Below are 19,319 nucleotides of genomic sequence, written 5' to 3' on the forward strand. Positions count from 1 at the left end.
TGTCTCGCAGTTTTCCAAGTCACCATTCAAAATCACAAAACAACTTATCACACATGAATGTGTTCAAACAAATACATACAACAATTTCTCCTAGACTCAACTAGGGTTTTCGCGTTTCTATCAAACATATCTTGTATTACTTATACTCGTCTTCTAAAATTTTTATCACGCATATGCTCGATCTAGCATATTCTAATGCTTTTTTCATAGGTCGATAGAATTTTACTTCCAAATCTTCATATAAATTCTTTCTCGGGTAGTGTCTACTCTACAAGACATACTACACCCAAAATTTACTCTAGCAGTGTAGAGACAAACGGTCTTCAACTACTTGCATCATATTTTAACTTATGTAATTCACCATGCACCTTTGTTCATTTCATTATCCTTCCATGACATCGTTATTCTTGTATCTGAGTAAGTCTAAGTCTACTTCATAGGAGTCTGTCTTAAGAAGTTTGCATTATAGCTGCATCTCAGCAAGCTCTACTAGCTTCAACTTGGTTCTCTGTCATTCCTAACTACAACATTTCTTCTCATACAATACTATGGGTGTATTGTTTCTTCAACTAAGCATTCTACCTTACTTAAACAAGTAGGTTACGTAACCTTTTATTACTAAATGACTTAATTCACCATCCTAATCATGTATGTTAAAGTTGGCTTAACACACAATGGAACTTCCATAAGGATGTGATAGAAGTTAATCATCATTCAGTATTATTAAATACTAAGTCTGAGCATCCTGTATAGAGTTACTACTTGAACTACATACTACATCACAAAGTCTTGGCCTATTGAGTCTGAAAAACTTCATTAGCCTTTCCTTTGATCTTCATTTAATTCTTCTAAATCTTATACCACATTAATTTCAATATTGTTGATGTATTTATCACCATCTTCGGTTCTTCCGATTTTATAAACAATCACTACTTTAATCTGGACAACGGTGGAATAACTTCATGGATTTGTACCAACACATTTATCTCGCCCAAATGTGTTTCAAACGTACATCATTCTTCTAAAGATGTTATTATTTCATCAAATTTATACTTTGAATGTACAACACCACTCTATTGGTATTAATACACTATTTACGATTTCACTTGGTAAATATTATTTTACGATATCCCTCGATCGTGTATCTACAAACTTATCGATGTCGACTATTATAAGTCTCTTTATCACTTCGAAAAATTTCATGTAAATTCTAATACAAAAATTCTTAGAATTCTAAACATAAAATTTTCTCTTCTAAATCAAGGTCGACAACAGACCATAAACTTTCTTAAATAATAGCAATAAGGCAAGCAACCTAAGGCATGCTATATTCATTTATCATTTAGCACATATTAGAATATAAGGCATATCTCCTCTTAATATTCTAGTGTTTGTTTCCATTTAGGTATTCAACCTAAGTATACCAGATACACATCATATCATCTTCACATAACAATTTATGTTTAAGTCTAGAAATTCTCAAAATTCCTAGTTCACTTAAACTAATTTTCTGAAAATTTTGGAGTAACTTAATATCTTAGAATACTAGGGTTTATCACTACCCAATACCCCACTTAAGTATTTCCTATGGTTTGTATCCATATAATCCTAATGAATCCGTTCATATATTGAACTTCCAACAGTTTATGTCTAAATACCAATCCATGGTATTTAGTTCACTTAAACCACTGCTCTGATACCATGATTAAAAGACCCTCACTTTCGTATTTCTGAAAGACCCAAACTTTCATACTTGACATATAGTTACTTCAAAACATGCTACTTGCATATTCATAAAAACAATATTTTACATTGATAAAGAGATTACAAATGACTGGATACAAACCAACTATTACAACGTGTTATATATTACACAACTACCCAGTATACTATACATTTATACTTACATGATCCCTAAATACAAAAGTAATATTACAACTATTCTAAACCTTCCGACAGTATATGACTATACTGGTTACTTATCTCCTACAAATTTGTTAAACATTGAGAGGGTAAGCGGTGACTCTTAGTGAGTTCAATAATAGATACAATATAACGTTATGCCATATATATACTTCAATATGGCAGAAGCAAAGAGGAACAAGGAACAACAAATGCATATGTGAATCATGTGACAAACTTTCCATATCAATCATTGATTTGATTCAAAGATATACAATCAATGAGACATAACAATTTCGATACTTGATATACGTCAATAAAGCTTTGGCCTAAATGGAACATAAGACATACAACTTCGGATTAACATTTTGGTAGATTTCAGACTTATAGCCCTGTCTAACCTTCTGCCAATACCATAGAATAGAATTCATTCTCTTACAGAGACATGTTCTACATGGCGAGAGGCTACATACCAGTACCAATGTGAATCTAATTCCTTTCACTGATCACATTGTCAAAGGTATTTATTTGCTATTAAAAATAGCGAATAAAAATAACATGGGAAAATAACCCGGAATAATAACACTGAAAAGCACATAGCACATATAATACATAACATACAATTGTTCTTATATATTAAACTCACCATGAAATAACCAGGGGCTAAAATATTAATTTGGGCAGCACTTTGGCTCTAAATATGACTTTCTTCATTGAAAACTGAGAGTTTTCTTGATAACCTGGCTCTGCGAAGGTAGAGTTGTTGGATAAGGTGTCTAAGTCCATAACTATTTTTGGTATGTACTTGACCCGACCTGGCATTGTCCATTTGGGTTGCATGATACCATGCATTGGATAAACTAAATGAGAGAAATAACACTTATGGTTTATTAATATATTATAAGTTCTAATATATTAATAATATTATTTAATTAGTTTGATCAAGAATTAATCTAGAATTAATTAAGTGATCAAAAGATAATTAATTAAATATATGGGTTGATTATGTAAATCATCCATAATTTATATAGTGGGCTAAGAGGCTCCATGGATTATCAAGTTGGGTTCCACCCATAGGATGCTCCATGGAGTTAATCCATGGATCATGGAAATGAAGAGTCATGTTACATTCGGGTTTACCTAATGCAACACACTATATAAAGCTCACGTTTCTCCCAAAATCGGCTTACACAAGCATACTTGAGGGAAAGAGCCGATTTTTGAGTGTTATACTTTCTCTCCAAGTTTACTCTATAGAATTTGGTGTTGTGTGAAGCATTTGAGACATCACACTTGGGGTGCTAGGCTCACAAGGTTTCAAGGAATCAAAATCAACAAGAAGGTATGTTATTCTGTCTTTCATTTAAGGTTAAATGTTCCCCATGTATGCTAGATAGGATCATGAACCTTGGAAATCAATTTTGCATGAATCTTAGACAAACATAGATCCAAGGTTTATTAGGGTTGCATGTACACTTAGGAAGTGTTAGAATGCTCAAAACCCATCAAGAGCTTCAAACCGAAAAAATAAATTTCTTGGGGTCTTTGGACACTTCAGGGCGTGTTTCCGGTGTTGAAAATGATTCTGGGGCATCGGGGGAAGTAGAAGTAGCAGAATATGAGTTTAGGGGTGAAAAATGGCTAAATTCCAAAAATCCCCGGGAGGTCTCACAGACTCCCTTTTATAGGGCCGAGGTTCGGATCCGAAGCGCGAGGTAGGGAAGACAACTGGTGCGAAGGTCGGACACGCGGCAGGAAAGGCGAGGCTCAGACGAGGTTGCACACGCGTCGCTTCTCGGACGTGCCACAGATTCAGACTCGTCATCAGTATCGGATACGGGGCAGGTGACTCACCGAGATCGGACTTATCCATGTGAGGTTTCTCGGAAATTGTGCCCTAAACTTCTAAAATCCATAACTTTCGCATACAGGCTCCATTTTTGACGTTCTTTATATACACACATAGGCGGGAATATATTCTACAACTTTCATTTAGACTTCGTCGGCTAACTTTGAATTTATTTTTAATATTATTATTTTTAACAGACTGGGACTAGAAAATCCGTTAAAATTTCATAACTTCTTAATCCGACATCCGTTTTCATCAGACTTTTTACCGTTGTACTACTAATGACGAAACCTTCAATTCTCGTTTAGGTTGTGTCGGCTTAAAATCACTCGATCTAAAATTCGAGTTTTTAGTTGTCTATTGTTAAGCTGAAACTTTAAAAAAATCATAACTTTCTCATACGAAGTCAGATTTTGGCGTTCTTTTTATCGAACTTCTCGGTTTAAAGAATACTACGACTTTCATTTATATTACTAAGGCTAAAAAGTAGTTTATCAAAAACTCACTTTTTACGTCATTCGGCGTCGTGCCGGTTTTGTCGCGGGTCTTCGATTGATCATAACTTCTTCGTTATAGCTCAGATTTCGATGAGGTTTTCGCCTAAATGTTTCTAACGAGATTATCTACAACTTTCAATAATAAAATTTTACTTATTTCAAATTTTATATTTTTATTAAATTTCACCATTTGACATTTGATTGGAATCTCATAAGACTTCCAATACTTTCTGAATGATTTTAAGCATAGTTTTACTTCATTTTTAGTAAAAACCATCTTTTAGAACTCAACATTCAAATTCACATAATATTTCGTAATATTATTCACTTTTATACTTTACAATACACGATAACTGAACGTGTATGTTACACCGAAGTCCGGAACTAACTAGGGCATTACCCAGTGCATCGGACCGAAGTCTGGAACTGACTGAACATAGCATATCATAATCATAACGTATAACAATAACACATATAATGCATACTGCATCGGACCGCAGTCTGGAACACATAACACATAGACATGCCTGAATTACAAAGACATCAAGCATACTAAAATACTTCTCGGGACCACCCCGGCATCGGACCGCAGTCCGGAACTACTGCTATCTAAACGGGCCGGCATTGTGGCCGTAGACTCGTTCCTACTGGAAGGAAATTCACCTCTCACTGCTGAAGTCCTGATGACAAAACTCTAGCTGCTGGATGACAGATTCCCGAATCTATCAACATCAAAATAGCACCCAATTAATAATTAGGTTCCCACACATAACCATATGTACATACTTGGGATAAATACTACTTTACCCCTAACTTGGCTTGATTCAAGCCCAAGGCCCAAAAGTCCAACTATGACTCAAAGACCAACATATGGCCCAATTTTCCAAATTGGACCCAAACCTTTACATGGTCTCATCTAAGGCCCAATTGTTCAGTCCAGTCCAACATGTCTCTATCTAAGGGCCCAATATCATACAACCATCTAGGCCCAAACTATGGCCCGTCTATGGCCCAATTTTCCAAATTGGGCCCAAAACCTCCTATAGGCCCTACCCTAAAGCCCATCTAATTGTTCTAGTCCACATGATCATTCTCGGATGGCCCATTATTGGCCCAATTACCAAAACCCAATAGAAAGGCCCAACTTAAGGCCCAAGTGAAATTAAGGTTTCACATAAAATGACGATTATGGTTAAGTATTTCTCACTTAACCCATTAAGGGCTTAATCCATAAATTCCTTTACTCTGCTAGATAAATCATATGGTGTAGTTGGGCTTAATAGACCATCCAATCCCCAAAGCCCAAATGTGGGTCCAAATAAGTCCAAGGCCCAAAGTATCAAGAATTAAGGTTTTCTAAACCCTAATTAGGGTTTCCCACCCAAACATGGCCCAAAACTAATCTTTAAGCCCATTAGGGTTTTACTAGTGGGGCACCACCCACTACCACCTCGGGTAGTGGTGGTCAATGGTGGCTCACGGCGGTGGCCACCACCTTACGATGGTGGTTATGGTTCTTTTCATTTCATCTTTTGCTAATTACAATTACAAGTTTTACTCCAAAACTAACACACACTAACTAAGCTAACTACACACACAGACACCCTAGTGGTGGCCGACGGTGGCTTGTGGTGGCGGTGGCTTTTCCCGAGGATTCCGACTAAGCAAATCACACACTACCACAGAAAACACACCCACACATAAGTCTTGCTCGGAACAGGAGCACCTCCCTCTCTTGGTGGCGTTTGGCAGCGGCAGTGCGCACATGACGGAGGCAACAGCGGTGGAAGGAGGCGGAGAAGGCTTTGCAGATCGACCGGTACATGGGAGCAGCGAGCTAGCTGGTTGCTGCTGGCTTCACGCATAAGGGAAAGAGAAAGAATCTTTGTAACATCCAGCTCCGATCTCAGCCTCCCTTCACGCCGGAGTGACAGTAGCGACAACAGCAAGGCGGAAAAGGTGAAGTAGCAGCGCCTGGAGGCTGGCCTCTACTCCTCGTCACTCTTCAATGTTGTCAGCGACAAGGACGCTTGATGACGACGATAAAGCGGTGGTGGAACCGAGCTGTCGGACTCGCTGCTGCACCGGCGGCTGATGAGGATGGGTTCCCATGGTGATGGCGGCTACCGGGAGGCTCCGAATAGGTGGCTCGACTGGTCGGGGAAACTATTGTAACGGGTGGCGGTGGTCCCTCCGACTCCAACAATCACGGTGGTCGCCAGTGGTGAGGATGACCTCGAGGCTGGTGCGACGCCGGTAATGGGAGAAGGGAAGAATGTCGGCTGTAATAGTTCTTAGGGTCAGGGTTTCCAATGAAATAAGGATACATATATACCCGCCCATATGACATCTTTACCATAATTACAATTATGATCCCTCCCATGAGATCTTTTCATTGTAATCCATTATTTACCCTTTTACCCCTGATTCTATGATTTCCTTTCATAATAAATCCCTAAATTACCAATAAACCCTTAAGCCTTCAAATATTTTCAATTTAAGTCCCGAACATACTCTTTTAACCCTTGACTTTTAAAATTCTTCACAAATTAGTCTGGGACTTACCTTTATTAATTTATTTAAATAAACAGGGCGTTACAATAGCAAGGAGAAAAAGACGGGCATCTTCACAAATTCATTGGTAAGATTGAATTTCATAGAGATTATATAATTATTGGGAGTAAGGAGCATACATGATTATAAATTAGGAGGGAAAATGTTAGAGTAATTTAGTATCAGGGGAAAAACAGGAAAGTTTCATTTTCTTAGGTTTTTAAGTGTATTCCTTGCATGTTTTAGAGTTCAATTAGGATTCTAATTGTTTTAGTATAAATAGATGTAGATCATATGTTTCTCAGTTAAGTTTAGTGCATTCTTTTGCTTATTAATAAAAAGCCTTTGGCACCAAGTAGTTTCCTCTATTTATCTTTCTTCCTCTAGTTATATTTCCTTTGTTCATTTGTTTTCCTTAAGCATCAAGGTTGCGTGTTTACAATCACCTTATCCATTCTCACCACGCACCTATCACCTATGGAAAGGACAAATAAAATTTTCATTATAACATTTAGATCCGAAACTAATAGGCATGATTTCGTTGATCTAAAGTAAGTATCAAGATACTTGCCTTTTACTTTTTGTTACTGGTTCTTTAGGTTTTCGAACTATGCATGAGGTGGATCCTAAAGCACAACTTATAATCGTTACTATAACTTAAGCTCTACAGATAGCCATCATATTGTTAACGAAGACAAATCTTCTCACCATGATCACCAGGTCTGAAGTTTCTTGAGACCCAATCGGGTCATCTCACCTTGGTAACTAAGTTATTGCAAGCATAAGAGGGTGTATGGAGATTATATGGTTAACGAATAGCCATTATATGGTTAACAAATAGCCATTATATGGTTAGGCTCTACAAATAGCCATTAATGGTTAACGAAGATAAATCTTCTCACCATGATCCTCAGGTCTGAAGTTTCTTGAGTCAAAAATGTAAATGTGTGTAGTTTGAGGGATACAATTTGTTTTGTGTTGTTTGTTGAAATAAACCCACTTGAAAAATTATACTAGTCATTAAACATTAGACTAAATCATTAGTTAACATAGGTTGAGTTAAGTTTCCAAACATTATTTTAGTTATGTGTGAAGAGTGAAAAAATGAGTATGTAAAAAAGAAAAGAAGATAAAGTTTTGAAAAAAAAAAAGTGTTGAAAAGTAAAATTTTATTGAGTTAACAAGATATTACAAAGTATGAAGATTTTGAAGAAAGTGAAGAAATAAGGCTAAATGCCAAAAGTTATTGCAAAAGCAAAAGGTTGTAAAAACCAAAGCTTAATATCAAAGTTGCAAAGTTGTAATTATTATTTTATATGTTATTGTTCTTTTTAAATTAAGTCTAAGAGATTGGAAACTTGGCAAACATACCTTGAGCTTAGTGAATTTTTAAAGGGTGTATTCGAAGGGATGCATATAATGAGTATTGTTCAAATTAAAGGGTAAGTATTTTATGAGGATTGTGAGTATTAGAAACTTAGAAAGTCATTAGGTTTAGACATAAATATATGCATTGATGATAGGTATAATTTATGGGTTTGAATTAGGTTATATCGTGTAATGTTGGTAAATAAAGTTTCGCTAGGATGATATTGAAGTTGAATTGCAATACTTTGAAAGATTATGGTTTGCTTGGGGACAAGCAAAATATAAGTGTGAAGTATTTTGATATGGTCTTCTTTATATATTCATTTTAGTTCATTATCTTAAACATTTTAGACTTAATTGTTATGTAATCTTTATTTTTATTTAATGGAGAAATTAGTTTTAAAAAAATACAAAAATAAAAAATTATGATGTTAACCCACCCTATATAAATGGCATTGTGAGGATGATATGTAGCAAAACTTATGTGGTCGTGATACGTGACAGTGCGCTAAGTATGACACTACTCCCTCCAGTTTAACCATGCAAACCTACATTCAGGCCCGGTTTACAGCGAGGGCAAAGTGGACATTAGAACAGGGCCCACATTTTTAAGGGGCCTATTTTTTTAATACTATGCTTACTTCTAGTCCAATCCATATGCAAAGAGCCAAAGACAGAATCGGTCACGTACAGGTGAAGCAACATCGCATCGCAGCAGAATGCCAAAAGCGATCAACGGATCACATTCAGAAAAAAGAATCGATCAGCGACAACAACTCAACAACAGCGACACAACAAGAGTCGATTTCCTGCAGCTAATCAGATAATAGATTATGAGGATTATCGGTGTATAATTATCAATTAAATACTTGGTGAAACTTTAGTGCTTATAATTATGTTTCATGGGTTAATAGTTTGGATAAATCATTTGTATAGCATATGATGATAAATGATAATATCAAGCTTCTAATTTATGGGTGATTAATTATCATGTCAGATTGATTGTGGCAACTTAATTCTTTTAGTTAGCCTGCATGCGCATCCATGATGGATGGATACTTATTACTTAATAATCATATCCTTTAATTTTATATGAAGCCATCAAAACAGTTAATACTAATTCAAGTTCTTGTTTGGTTCAGTGTATCTTAGTTTCTATTTTGTATTATGGTCCTACTTTTGAGTTTTGTATTATGAACGTGGTAGAAAGCAATCTCTTGATGCTTTATTGATTATAAGGAGATCATGAAGTCCAAGGATTTAACTCCAACTCGGTATGTCGGACACATTAGGTTTTAGGAAATCTCTACTTTGCTGTACATTATGATATAAATTAGGGAGTACACATATACTATAATTGTTTATTTGTTTATCAGAATTCAGAATTTAGAGTGCTTAAAGAAATTAGTTTATCGTCGTTTAAAAAAATAGTTTATGTAATTAAATTCGGTACACGTTAAGGCCTAAGGGCCTTTTTTTCCGGCTCGTTCAAGGCATTTGAATCCTCCCCTGCCTACATTGTTAATTCCCACATAGAACCGACCATAACCATAACTACCATCCATGTGATTAAATCATCAACATTCCTTTCAACCAACAACTCACTATCTTAACCCTTATGAAACAACAACTGTCGTTCCATTATAATTCAAGAATCATAAATCAATACATCAAAGAGATCACTAAGAATATCATATTGAAATGAAGAAACATAATCATACGCTGACCATGGGTTGAGTGGACTGCAACCGGGGAATAAGATGACAACGAGGTCGTCGAAGATGACAAAGAGGGTTCGTGTTTATAGAGATGTTAAGTTCTAAACTGATGTTATTGTGATATCATGACTCAAGATCAACTCCAACAATTTAGAAGTAAGAACAAAATGGTCAATTTGATCTTTTTTTTTAATTATAATGATTTTAAAATATAAAAACCCCATTATAAATTATTTACAAATGCTAAAATTAAGGATTTTAGTATATATAAAGAACAAAAAGAAAATATCTTCACTAAACTTCAAATCATACTTTAATGACATATTATAAAAAAGAAGGGTTAAATGCGCATTATTAAAGAAAATGTAACAACTAAAACACAATCATGGTACAACTCTAATTCTATAGTCTCCATCATCATCCAAACCCCCAAATAGAATAGGAAACGGCGGAGTTAAACACAGCAAAACGAGAAAAAATAGCCATAAAAAGATATCATGATCGAGTTATATATATTCATACACGCATCCGGGCTTCTAAACTAGGATTTTCTGTTCCTCCGAAGCTCAAATTTGCGGAGGAAGAACAGGGCAAGTACAAGGAGGAGCTTAATTTGTACCTTGTGGTTTACTCATCTCTGAAGGTTTCATCGGTCACCCATACTAAATATATTTTAATAATCTATGCACAAAAAAATCACATTTGTTATATATTCATTGAATCTTATAAAATATTCCATAGAAGACCCGTCTTTCGTTATAAGCTTGTTCTTTCTTTAGCTAAAATCTTAAAGTAATTCCATATATTCCTGTTCTCCCCCTTTGCTTTTACGTCATTGATTATCTCTCTTTATTGGGGTTTTCTCCTCTCTAATTTACCATTGAACCCATCATTCGAGTTTAGTGTACATATAAGAAGTATACCCGATTTCCTTTGTGGGTAATCGTTTATTCGGCTGAAAACGCCAGTGATTATTCCCAATTTTAACGATTTCAGTTTTAATTTCGATAATCTTGGTGTTCTACCGACGAAATCTTGGTGGGTTTTTTTCAATCTTCTATAGATTTCAATGGTCTGTTGACGAGTATTAGGGTTTTATTGATAATAAACATCATTGGATTTCGTTTATTTTTGGACATTAAATGACTTTTGTAGATCTCGGTGATGGGTATTCATTAATTTAGGGTTTTATTGAGGTTTGAACTAAATTTCTTTGCAGATTTCGGCGGTGGTGTAAACGCAGCTGGATTTGATCAAATCAGCCGAGTGTATGGTGGTCTACCACCACACCACACAATCGTTTTAGCTTATTTATGCCATTGAATCGAGAAATCGTCAATCTATATTGGATTGATTTGCCTGTTTGGGGTTAAAAAAGATGAGTTCAACTGAAAATGTAATACAAAGGGGAAAACTTCTAGTTCATATAGCAGAAAACGGGCATTCATTTGAGCTTGATTGTGATGAAGACACCCTTGTTGAATCTGTCCAACAATATCTTGAATCCCTTTCAGGAATTCGCTTAAATGATCAACTTATTCTCTATTTGGATTTAAAATTAGAACCTCAACAGCCACTTTCTGCATACAAACTCCCATCAGATGATCGAGAGGTTTTCTTATTCAATCGAGCCAAAATGAGAACCAATTCCACCCCACCAAGCCCTGAAGAACCTGAAGTAGCTGAAAATTACCATCCTGACCCTCCACCCCCATCTTCTTCCCATGATCCACATCCATTAGATGAAGCCTCTGATCCTGCTTTAAAGGCTTTACCCTCATACGAAAGACAATTTAGATACCATTACCAGCTTGGAGACGCAATTTACCGATGTACCCTTATGAAATATGAGGCCAGTGAGCGGATTTCAAGAAAGCATAGGGTGCAAGAGAAGGCACTGGAGATTGCCAGGGGTAATTTGGACCATTTCTATAAGATGATCCTACAAAACTACACTGATTTCGTGAGGTGTTATTCTCAGCAGCAAAGAACACATTCGAATTTGTTGGTGAATTTTGGGAGGGATTTGGAGAGGCTAAGGTCAATTAAACTTCTTCCAGTGTTACAGAGTGGTGATCGAAAGTGTTTGTTGGATTTTGTGAAAGAAGATAATTTGAGAAAAATGGTGGATGATTGTAGTAATTCTCATAGACAGTTTGAAAGTAAAGTTGGAGAGTTTAAGCAGGAATTTGGAGAATTAAAGAGAAGCACCGAGTGTTTGTTTTCTAGTAAAGCTTCAATTCTTGGTAGAGATTTGGAGAGAACTGTTAAGGAGCACCAGCATCATATTAATGAGCAGAAAAGCATAATGCAGGCTTTGAGGTTTGTTATCTTTCTCAAAACTTTATACTCTTTTTACCCCTTTGAATTAAATTTTTGTTTGTTGCAATTATATGTGTTCCTATTAAGTCTATTCAGTCAAAAAGAAGCACTCATATATAGCTTACTGGATTCTATCCCAGTTAAGTCTACTATGTCAAATATAAACAACACCTTAGTCTGATTATATTCTTCATTTAAAGAGAAGAAAAGCATTTGTGAAGTAAATATGTCTTTTCATAATCTGATTTTAATGTGTAATATGTGGGAAAAGGCATAGTGTGTGAGCATTATTGTTTGTTGCATGTAAATCATACTACTATCTCCATCTATTTGTGTGGGTGTTTGTGTTTGTATAGAGAGGGGTAAATGTGTCCTTTTTTGGAATCAATTGTTTCTTTTGTAATTCTACTTCATCTCTTTGAAATTCAGTATAGTCTAGTGAAAATTGCAACATTCCCTTTCTGTGGGAAATTTTTAAGTTGGAATGACCTATCTGCCCATTGTTCTGCTGATGCTTCTGATTTTCCTCCACAAGACCTTTATTTTGTCATTATTTGGAGGGCATTTAAGGTGTTTAACTAGTAATAACATCTCACAAAGGCCATGCCTAGTCAAACAATGAATCTTTCATAATAAAGGTGTTAGTTCCACTTCACAAAAGGGTTAATAACTTGTTTATGCAACAAAACCACACACTTTCACCTAAATATACAACAAACTAGATTTCTTTCCAGTTTTTTGCAGCATATTTCAATATGAACAAGTCATTAACCCTTTACACATTCTTCCCAAGTTTTCTATTTTAAATGTCAAATCTTTAAGATAAGTTTGCACATCTCATCAACTTCCAATCTAAATCAATGCAGCAAAGACGTGGGCTTAGTGAAAAAACTCGTGGATGATTGTTTGACTAGTCAACTCTCCAATTCCCTTCGTCCACATGATGCTGTTTCTGCATTGGGCCCCATGTATGAAGGTCATGACAAAAGCTACATCCCCAAAATGCAAGCATGTGAACGTGCCATTTCCAACCTTCTCACTTTCTGCAAAAACAAAAAATCTGAAATGAACACTTTTGTACACAAATACATGCAAAAAATTGCATACATTCAATACACCATCAAAGAAATCCGCAACAAATTCTCACTTTTCACCGAAGCCCTAAAACGCCAAAATGACCAATTTGACCATTTAAAAGTCATCCGTGGCATCGGGCCCGCATACCGTGCTTGTTTAGCAGAAATAGTGAGAAGAAAATCCTCCATGAAGCTTTACATGGGAATGGCTGGACATTTAGCTGAAAAACTTGCATCCAAAAGAGAAATTGAAATAAGAAGAAGAGAAGAGTTTTTAAAAGTTCACAGTTCGTATATTCCAAGAGACATTTTAGCTTCAATGGGGCTATACGATACGCCCAACACATGTGATGTGAATATAGCTCCATTTGATGGGAATCTACTCGATATTGATGTATCGGATATTGACCGTTTTGCCCCTGAGCATCTAGTGGGGCTTTCTTTCAAAAAGGGTGTTGAGGAGACTTCCGAAAGTGGGAATGATTTTATCGAAGCTTCTGAATTGGTTGAGATTGCTGGAACTAGTAAAATTGAAGTTGAAAATGCAAAATTGAAAGCTGAATTAGCTTCCACAATTGCCCTCCTTTGTTCCTTTTCACCCGAAATTGAATTCGAATCACTTGATGATAGTAAAGTAGGCGATTTGCTAAAAAACGCAACTGAAAAAACTGCTGAGGCGTTACGTTTGAAAGATGAACATGAAAAGCATTTGTTATCAATGCTAAAAACGAAACATTTGCAGTGTGAATCATATGAGAAAAGGATAAAGGAACTCGAACAAAGACTTTCGGATCAGTATACTCTAGAAGTCAAACTCAATAAAGACGAGTCAACCGGGAAAACCGGGGATTCAAAATCGGAAATCTTCTCTCCTATGGATGAGGCTTCTTATGGGTCAAATACGCATCTGGATTCATCGATGCCGGATGAGAAAGATGAAAAGGAGGCGATGGTGGCGAGCTCTAGCGGCGATTACATGCCGGAGAAAAGTTTTCCGGCGAAGGGCGACAGCGGTGGTGGTGGTGATGTTGTGGAGTTGCAGAGTTTGGTGGCTGAGAAGACAAATGAAGTAAATGAAATGGAAATAAAGCTCCGGGAAGCTGTGGATGAGATTGCAAGGCTGGGTAATGAGTTGGAAATCAGCCGGAATCTTCTAGATGAATCTCAGGTAATTATATATTATTAATTATAAATTCTATTTTTATGATTAAAAAAAATCAATGTACTATATATTATTAATTTTTTTTTGTGTTTGGGGTCCAGATGAATTGTGCTCACTTAGAGAATTGTTTACACGAAGCAAGAGAAGAAGCGCAGACTCATCTATGTGCAGCTGACCGTAAAGCATCGGAATACACCGCGTTACGTGCCTCGGCAGTTAAAGTACGCACGCTTTTCGAGAGGTTGAAAACGTGTGTTTCCTCTGCTGGTGTGGCTGGTTTTGCTGACTCACTACGCGCGTTAGCTCAATCTCTTGCCACGTAAGCATTCAAAAACTCTGATATTATTATTAATTAATTTTCACCACTTAATATGATTTTTACAAGAATTGATGGTTTGATTTAGTTGTGCAAATGAGAATAGTGATGATGGTGTGGCGGAGTTTCGTGAATGTGTGCGCGTGTTGGCTGAGAAAGTGGGAGTGCTGACTAGGCAACGAGCCGAGCTAATCGATAGGTACACAAAGGCGGAGGCATCACATGAAGAGCTCACAAAGGAGTTGAATGAAAAGAAAGAATTGGTCAACACTTTGTATGTCAAGCTTCAATCCGAAAAACAGGTTTCGTTTTTTACCAAAATACATACGGGTAACCGAATGTATTTTTTTTTTCTACTGTATTTTTTAATAATATAAAAAAAATGACAATAATATCCATGAACAGGTGAACAAGGAGAAGATATCATTCAGTCGTTTAGAGCTTCATGAGATAGCGGCATTTGTACTTAACAATGTATCAGGCCACTATGAAGCTATCAACCGAAACTCTGCTCATTCTCATTACTTTCTTTCTTCGGAATCTGTCGCCTTATTTGCTGATCACCTTCCAAACCGGCCCACATACATTGTGGGCCAGATCGTGCACATTGAGAAACAAATTGTAAAATCGTCCCCGGGTCGACCCACGGGTTTGAACCCGTATGGGTTACCGGGTGGGGTTGGGTGCGAGTACTTTGTGGTGACTGTAGCCATGTTACCTGACACAACCATTCGTTCGCCTACTGCTGCTTCCTGATCGTTTAAATTTGGTCAGATGTGATGGAAGAAAAGAAAAAAAAAAAATAGAGGCAAGTGTACATAGATGACGTTTTAATGGGAAATTTGAAAGTTTAATGATTGAATTTTATTTCAGTTTGGTGTACAGTTGATATGATGATGGTAATATGTTAAGTTGTATATATGTACGTACCCTGATCATGTAAAAAAAAAAAATACTCTGTATATTGTCGTTTCGCTTAATCGGTAGCTATTGATGAAAATTGGGATCCATCTGACTTGCTTATTGGAAAGGTTCTTGATGTTTGTGTGGTGGTTGACTTTTTGTTAGGTGGGCCATGATAAGAATATTTTTTGTATTATACATAGTAGCTTGTTAGGTGGTTGATATAACTCATAAGAGCCTAATACCTATAAGGAACCAAATCCATAGTTTCGAACCTTTGATAACTTTTGCAAGTGTATAGTGTTTGCTATGTTTTGGAGCAAAACATGATGACGTTCTTTGTTTGGTATGGCTTGTAATTGTTAGTTTTGGCCTCGATTCAGTTATTTTGAGTTCCAAGAAACTACATAAATGTCTCTAAATACTAAGCTCGTCTATCCAATGAGATTTTTTCAATGTTTTCCTTCTTGTAGTTCGAGCGGCTAGTCCATATGAAAAGAAAAGATAACGATATCCAAAACAATGCATGATCATCATACTAACTAGACCCTAAATAACCATGTAAATAACAAACTTAATGAAGGAAATACCAAAACTACCCTTACTAGATCATCATACTAACTAGACCCAAAATAACCGTGTAAATAACAAACTTAATGAAGGAAATATCAAAACTACCCTTACTAGGTACTTTTTTTTTTTGCAAGATTGATTGTCCCACTTTGCCCCTCCTTGAATAAGTGAAATTAATGGGATTCTAGCAATACCTCACCCCAAAGATTCATATGGTCCTCAATGTGAAATGAACGAAAAGTATGATTCATAGATTAAGTCCTCACATGGTGACTTCCGATGTAGGCATCCCTTTCCACTTGATAAGAAATTCCCCGAGTGCTACAACGGGTAATGATTGGAGCATACCCACAACTCCTTCTGTTCAACCCTTATTTCAAGATTTATTATCAACGGAGGAGGGAGGTTTGGAGAACATGGTTCGCTTCCTACATTTTTTTAATTGTGAACCTGGAAGATATGATGGATGTTGTGTATTCTCTAGCAGTTGAAGTCGATACACAACAACCTGATGTGTTGTGAAATTTGTAATGGCACGTAGAAGTGTAGGGCTAGTTAATCATATCTTTGCACTGGTAAGTTTGGATTTTGATATACACTTGCTCTCTTGCTTGAAAGCTTACATCCTTGCGGTGTTTGTTCTCCTAACTTTTCATATTTTGTTGAGTTCGAAGGATGTTAAAGTTAAGTTCATCTAAGATAGTATCCCTCTCACACAATTGGTCCTCCAACATGGATATTGTGGTTTGTTCAATATATGTCTACTAAAGCGAGGGGTCTCGCCCATACAATGCCTTATAGGGAGTGCACTTTTGAGGATGGTGCTATGTATTCGGAGGAACTCTTTCAAAAAAATGTTCATGAAGATTTTGCCCCCAATCAGAAATAACTGATGTTGGGAACCGATGGAGGCGGATGATTGCTTTTACAAATTAAGATATGGGCCATTGTGGTGATGTTTTAGGTTTAGAAAATGGTCAAAGTTTGAAAAGGATCAACCACTACCTTGATCATGCCACACTTGCGATGAAAAGCCTAATAGTTGTAACGACCCCGGGGGATATGTGTGATGGATTTTATAGGTTATCAAAACATGTAAAGTGGAAAATCTTAACACTTAGAGTAAATTACACGAATGGTCCCTATGGTTTAGGGTAATTTGCGTGTTTGGTCCCTAACTTATTTTTTTAACTCGGAAGGTCTCTACTATTTGTTTTTGTTACACGTTTGGTCCCTATCTTACCTAAAAAAACTATTTTGCCATTGATTTTTTAATTTATTTAAATAAACACACACCCAACCCTACCCCATTACCTTACTTTACCTATTCCATCATTTTTCCCTATTCAAATAATAATCTTTTTAGGTATGACAGGAACCAAGCGCGTAACAAAAAAAAGTAGGGACCAAGTGCGTAACAAAAACAACCAGTAGGGACCTTCTGAGTTAAAAAAATAAGTTAGGGACCAAACGCGCAAATTACCTCAAACCATAGGGGCCATTCGTGTAATTTACTCTAACACTGTAACAACCTAGTTTTCATGTCCAAAAATTTCGTTATAAAACATTACTTAGAAAACATTAATAATTAAAACATTGTTTGATTAAACCATTTCACATCGAAAACCAAATTGAAATCCACAACATTTAAACAACCAGAATATCAGAGTGTCAATCCCAGAATAAACTTATAACTGCGGAAACAAGAGTGTGTGTGATGAGCCACTACCGCGCATGCTCCTTCCCCTTGGCTGAAGAGGTACCTGAAACAACAACTAAAAAACGTAAGCACAAAGCTTAGTGAGTTCCCCCACTGTACCACATACCATAATATTCACATAACATACATATATTGTCAGGCATATCTGGGTGCCCGACCTACCCATTCGATCCTCTCGACCGGATATTGCCTAGCATACCTGGGTGCTGGCCTCCCCCTTCGGTCCTCTCGACCGGATACTGCCTAGCATATCTGGGTGCTGGCCTCCCCTTCGGTCCTCTCGACCGGGTACTGGAGACTACTTCTCCCCTCTACTACTACCACATAACATGTACCACAATATCAGAATCTATCTAGCATGGCTGGGTATAACTACCCCTTCGGCCCTATCGACCGGTTATCTTGGGGACTATCTCCCCTACTGCCACTAACACATAGCATCATATCATACTAGCACATAAACATAGCACAGGTAGTAGTAACCCTAGATGAATATCACGGAGACAATCATCCACATACAACTCCTACTGGTGGGCCGGCATTGTGGCCGTAGACCCACCGCTACTGGAAGGTAACTCACCTCGAAGTAGCTGTTGATCTGGTCGAGAACTGACTGCCTACTGCTGCTGCTGCTGCTCCGGAAATCCTCCGGCTGCAATTCCCACAACATACTCAATCAATCACTGCTAACTGTCCTTTGGGTAAAATGACCATTTTACCCCTGATCATGTCATAAGTCAAAGTCAGAGTCAACTTTCAGTTGACCCGACTCGCCGAGCTGGCTCTCCCACTCGCCGAGTCCTTATCCAATCGATTGCCCTGGATCCCGTCCCTACTCATCGAGTTAGACGTTGACTCGACGAGTTCTCCTTCTAAACTGAGGTTTAAGTCCTTCATCCTACTCGCCGAGTTGTATGAACAACTCGCCGAGTTCATCTTCATCCGAAGAACACATATGCTGCGACTCGCCGAGTTGTATGAACAACTCGCCGAGTCTGTTCTTGATCTAAGGAGATTGCCTTGAACTCGCCGAGTCAGGGCATTGACTTGCCGAGTTCCTCCATGGATGAGTTTGGCTTCCAACTCACTGAGTCACACCCCGTGACTCACTACTCCCACTCAAACAACGAAAAGGGGACAAACTCGGAGACTCGCGAGCAGACTCGTCGAGTCGGATGAACGACTCGCCGAGTCGTTACCATGCAATCACTATATGTTGGATTCTGCTTGAATCCAGCTTATGCTATCCACAGATCTGGGTTCCTAGAGCATGAATAGCACGTAAAGTTTCCAAATTTACGTGTAGATATTCACCAATGAGAGTTTTAGGGTTCAAAATGCACCAAAAGAGTAGATCTAG

At 37.2% G+C, this 19,319-nt stretch overlaps 1 protein-coding gene and 1 long non-coding RNA gene across 3 annotated transcripts; one reads left to right on the forward strand and one right to left on the reverse strand.

Moving 5' to 3' along the window:
* Window positions 1-4,547: 4,547 nt before the first annotated feature.
* On the reverse strand, window positions 4,548-6,536 carry LOC145053555 (uncharacterized). Its single transcript, XR_013684528.1, has 2 exons — window positions 5,943-6,536; window positions 4,548-4,970 (listed from the first exon to the last, which is right to left on the reverse strand). It is a non-coding gene; the product is annotated as an uncharacterized LOC145053555 (long non-coding RNA).
* A 3,747-nt stretch (window positions 6,537-10,283) lies between these two features.
* Window positions 10,284-15,763, forward strand: LOC145053556 (autophagy-related protein 11-like). Of its 2 annotated transcripts, none has more exons than XM_079001617.1 (6): window positions 10,284-10,530; window positions 11,107-12,209; window positions 13,076-14,453; window positions 14,549-14,766; window positions 14,852-15,065; window positions 15,169-15,763. In XM_079001617.1, exons 2-6 carry the CDS (start codon window positions 11,266-11,268, stop codon window positions 15,517-15,519), a joined length of 3,105 nt encoding a protein of 1,034 aa, XP_078857743.1. In that variant the 5' UTR covers window positions 10,284-10,530; window positions 11,107-11,265; the 3' UTR covers window positions 15,520-15,763. The 2 variants fall into 2 exon arrangements, with proteins under 2 accessions (XP_078857743.1, XP_078857744.1); XM_079001618.1 differs by lacking the exon at window positions 10,284-10,530 and adding an exon at window positions 10,676-10,925.
* Window positions 15,764-19,319: the final 3,556 nt, after the last annotated feature.

This window comes from Lactuca serriola, chromosome 5, assembly GCF_051521515.1.
Source record: "Lactuca serriola cultivar US96UC23 chromosome 5, Lser_US96UC23_V15, whole genome shotgun sequence".
Classification (NCBI taxonomy): domain Eukaryota; kingdom Viridiplantae; phylum Streptophyta; class Magnoliopsida; order Asterales; family Asteraceae; genus Lactuca; species Lactuca serriola.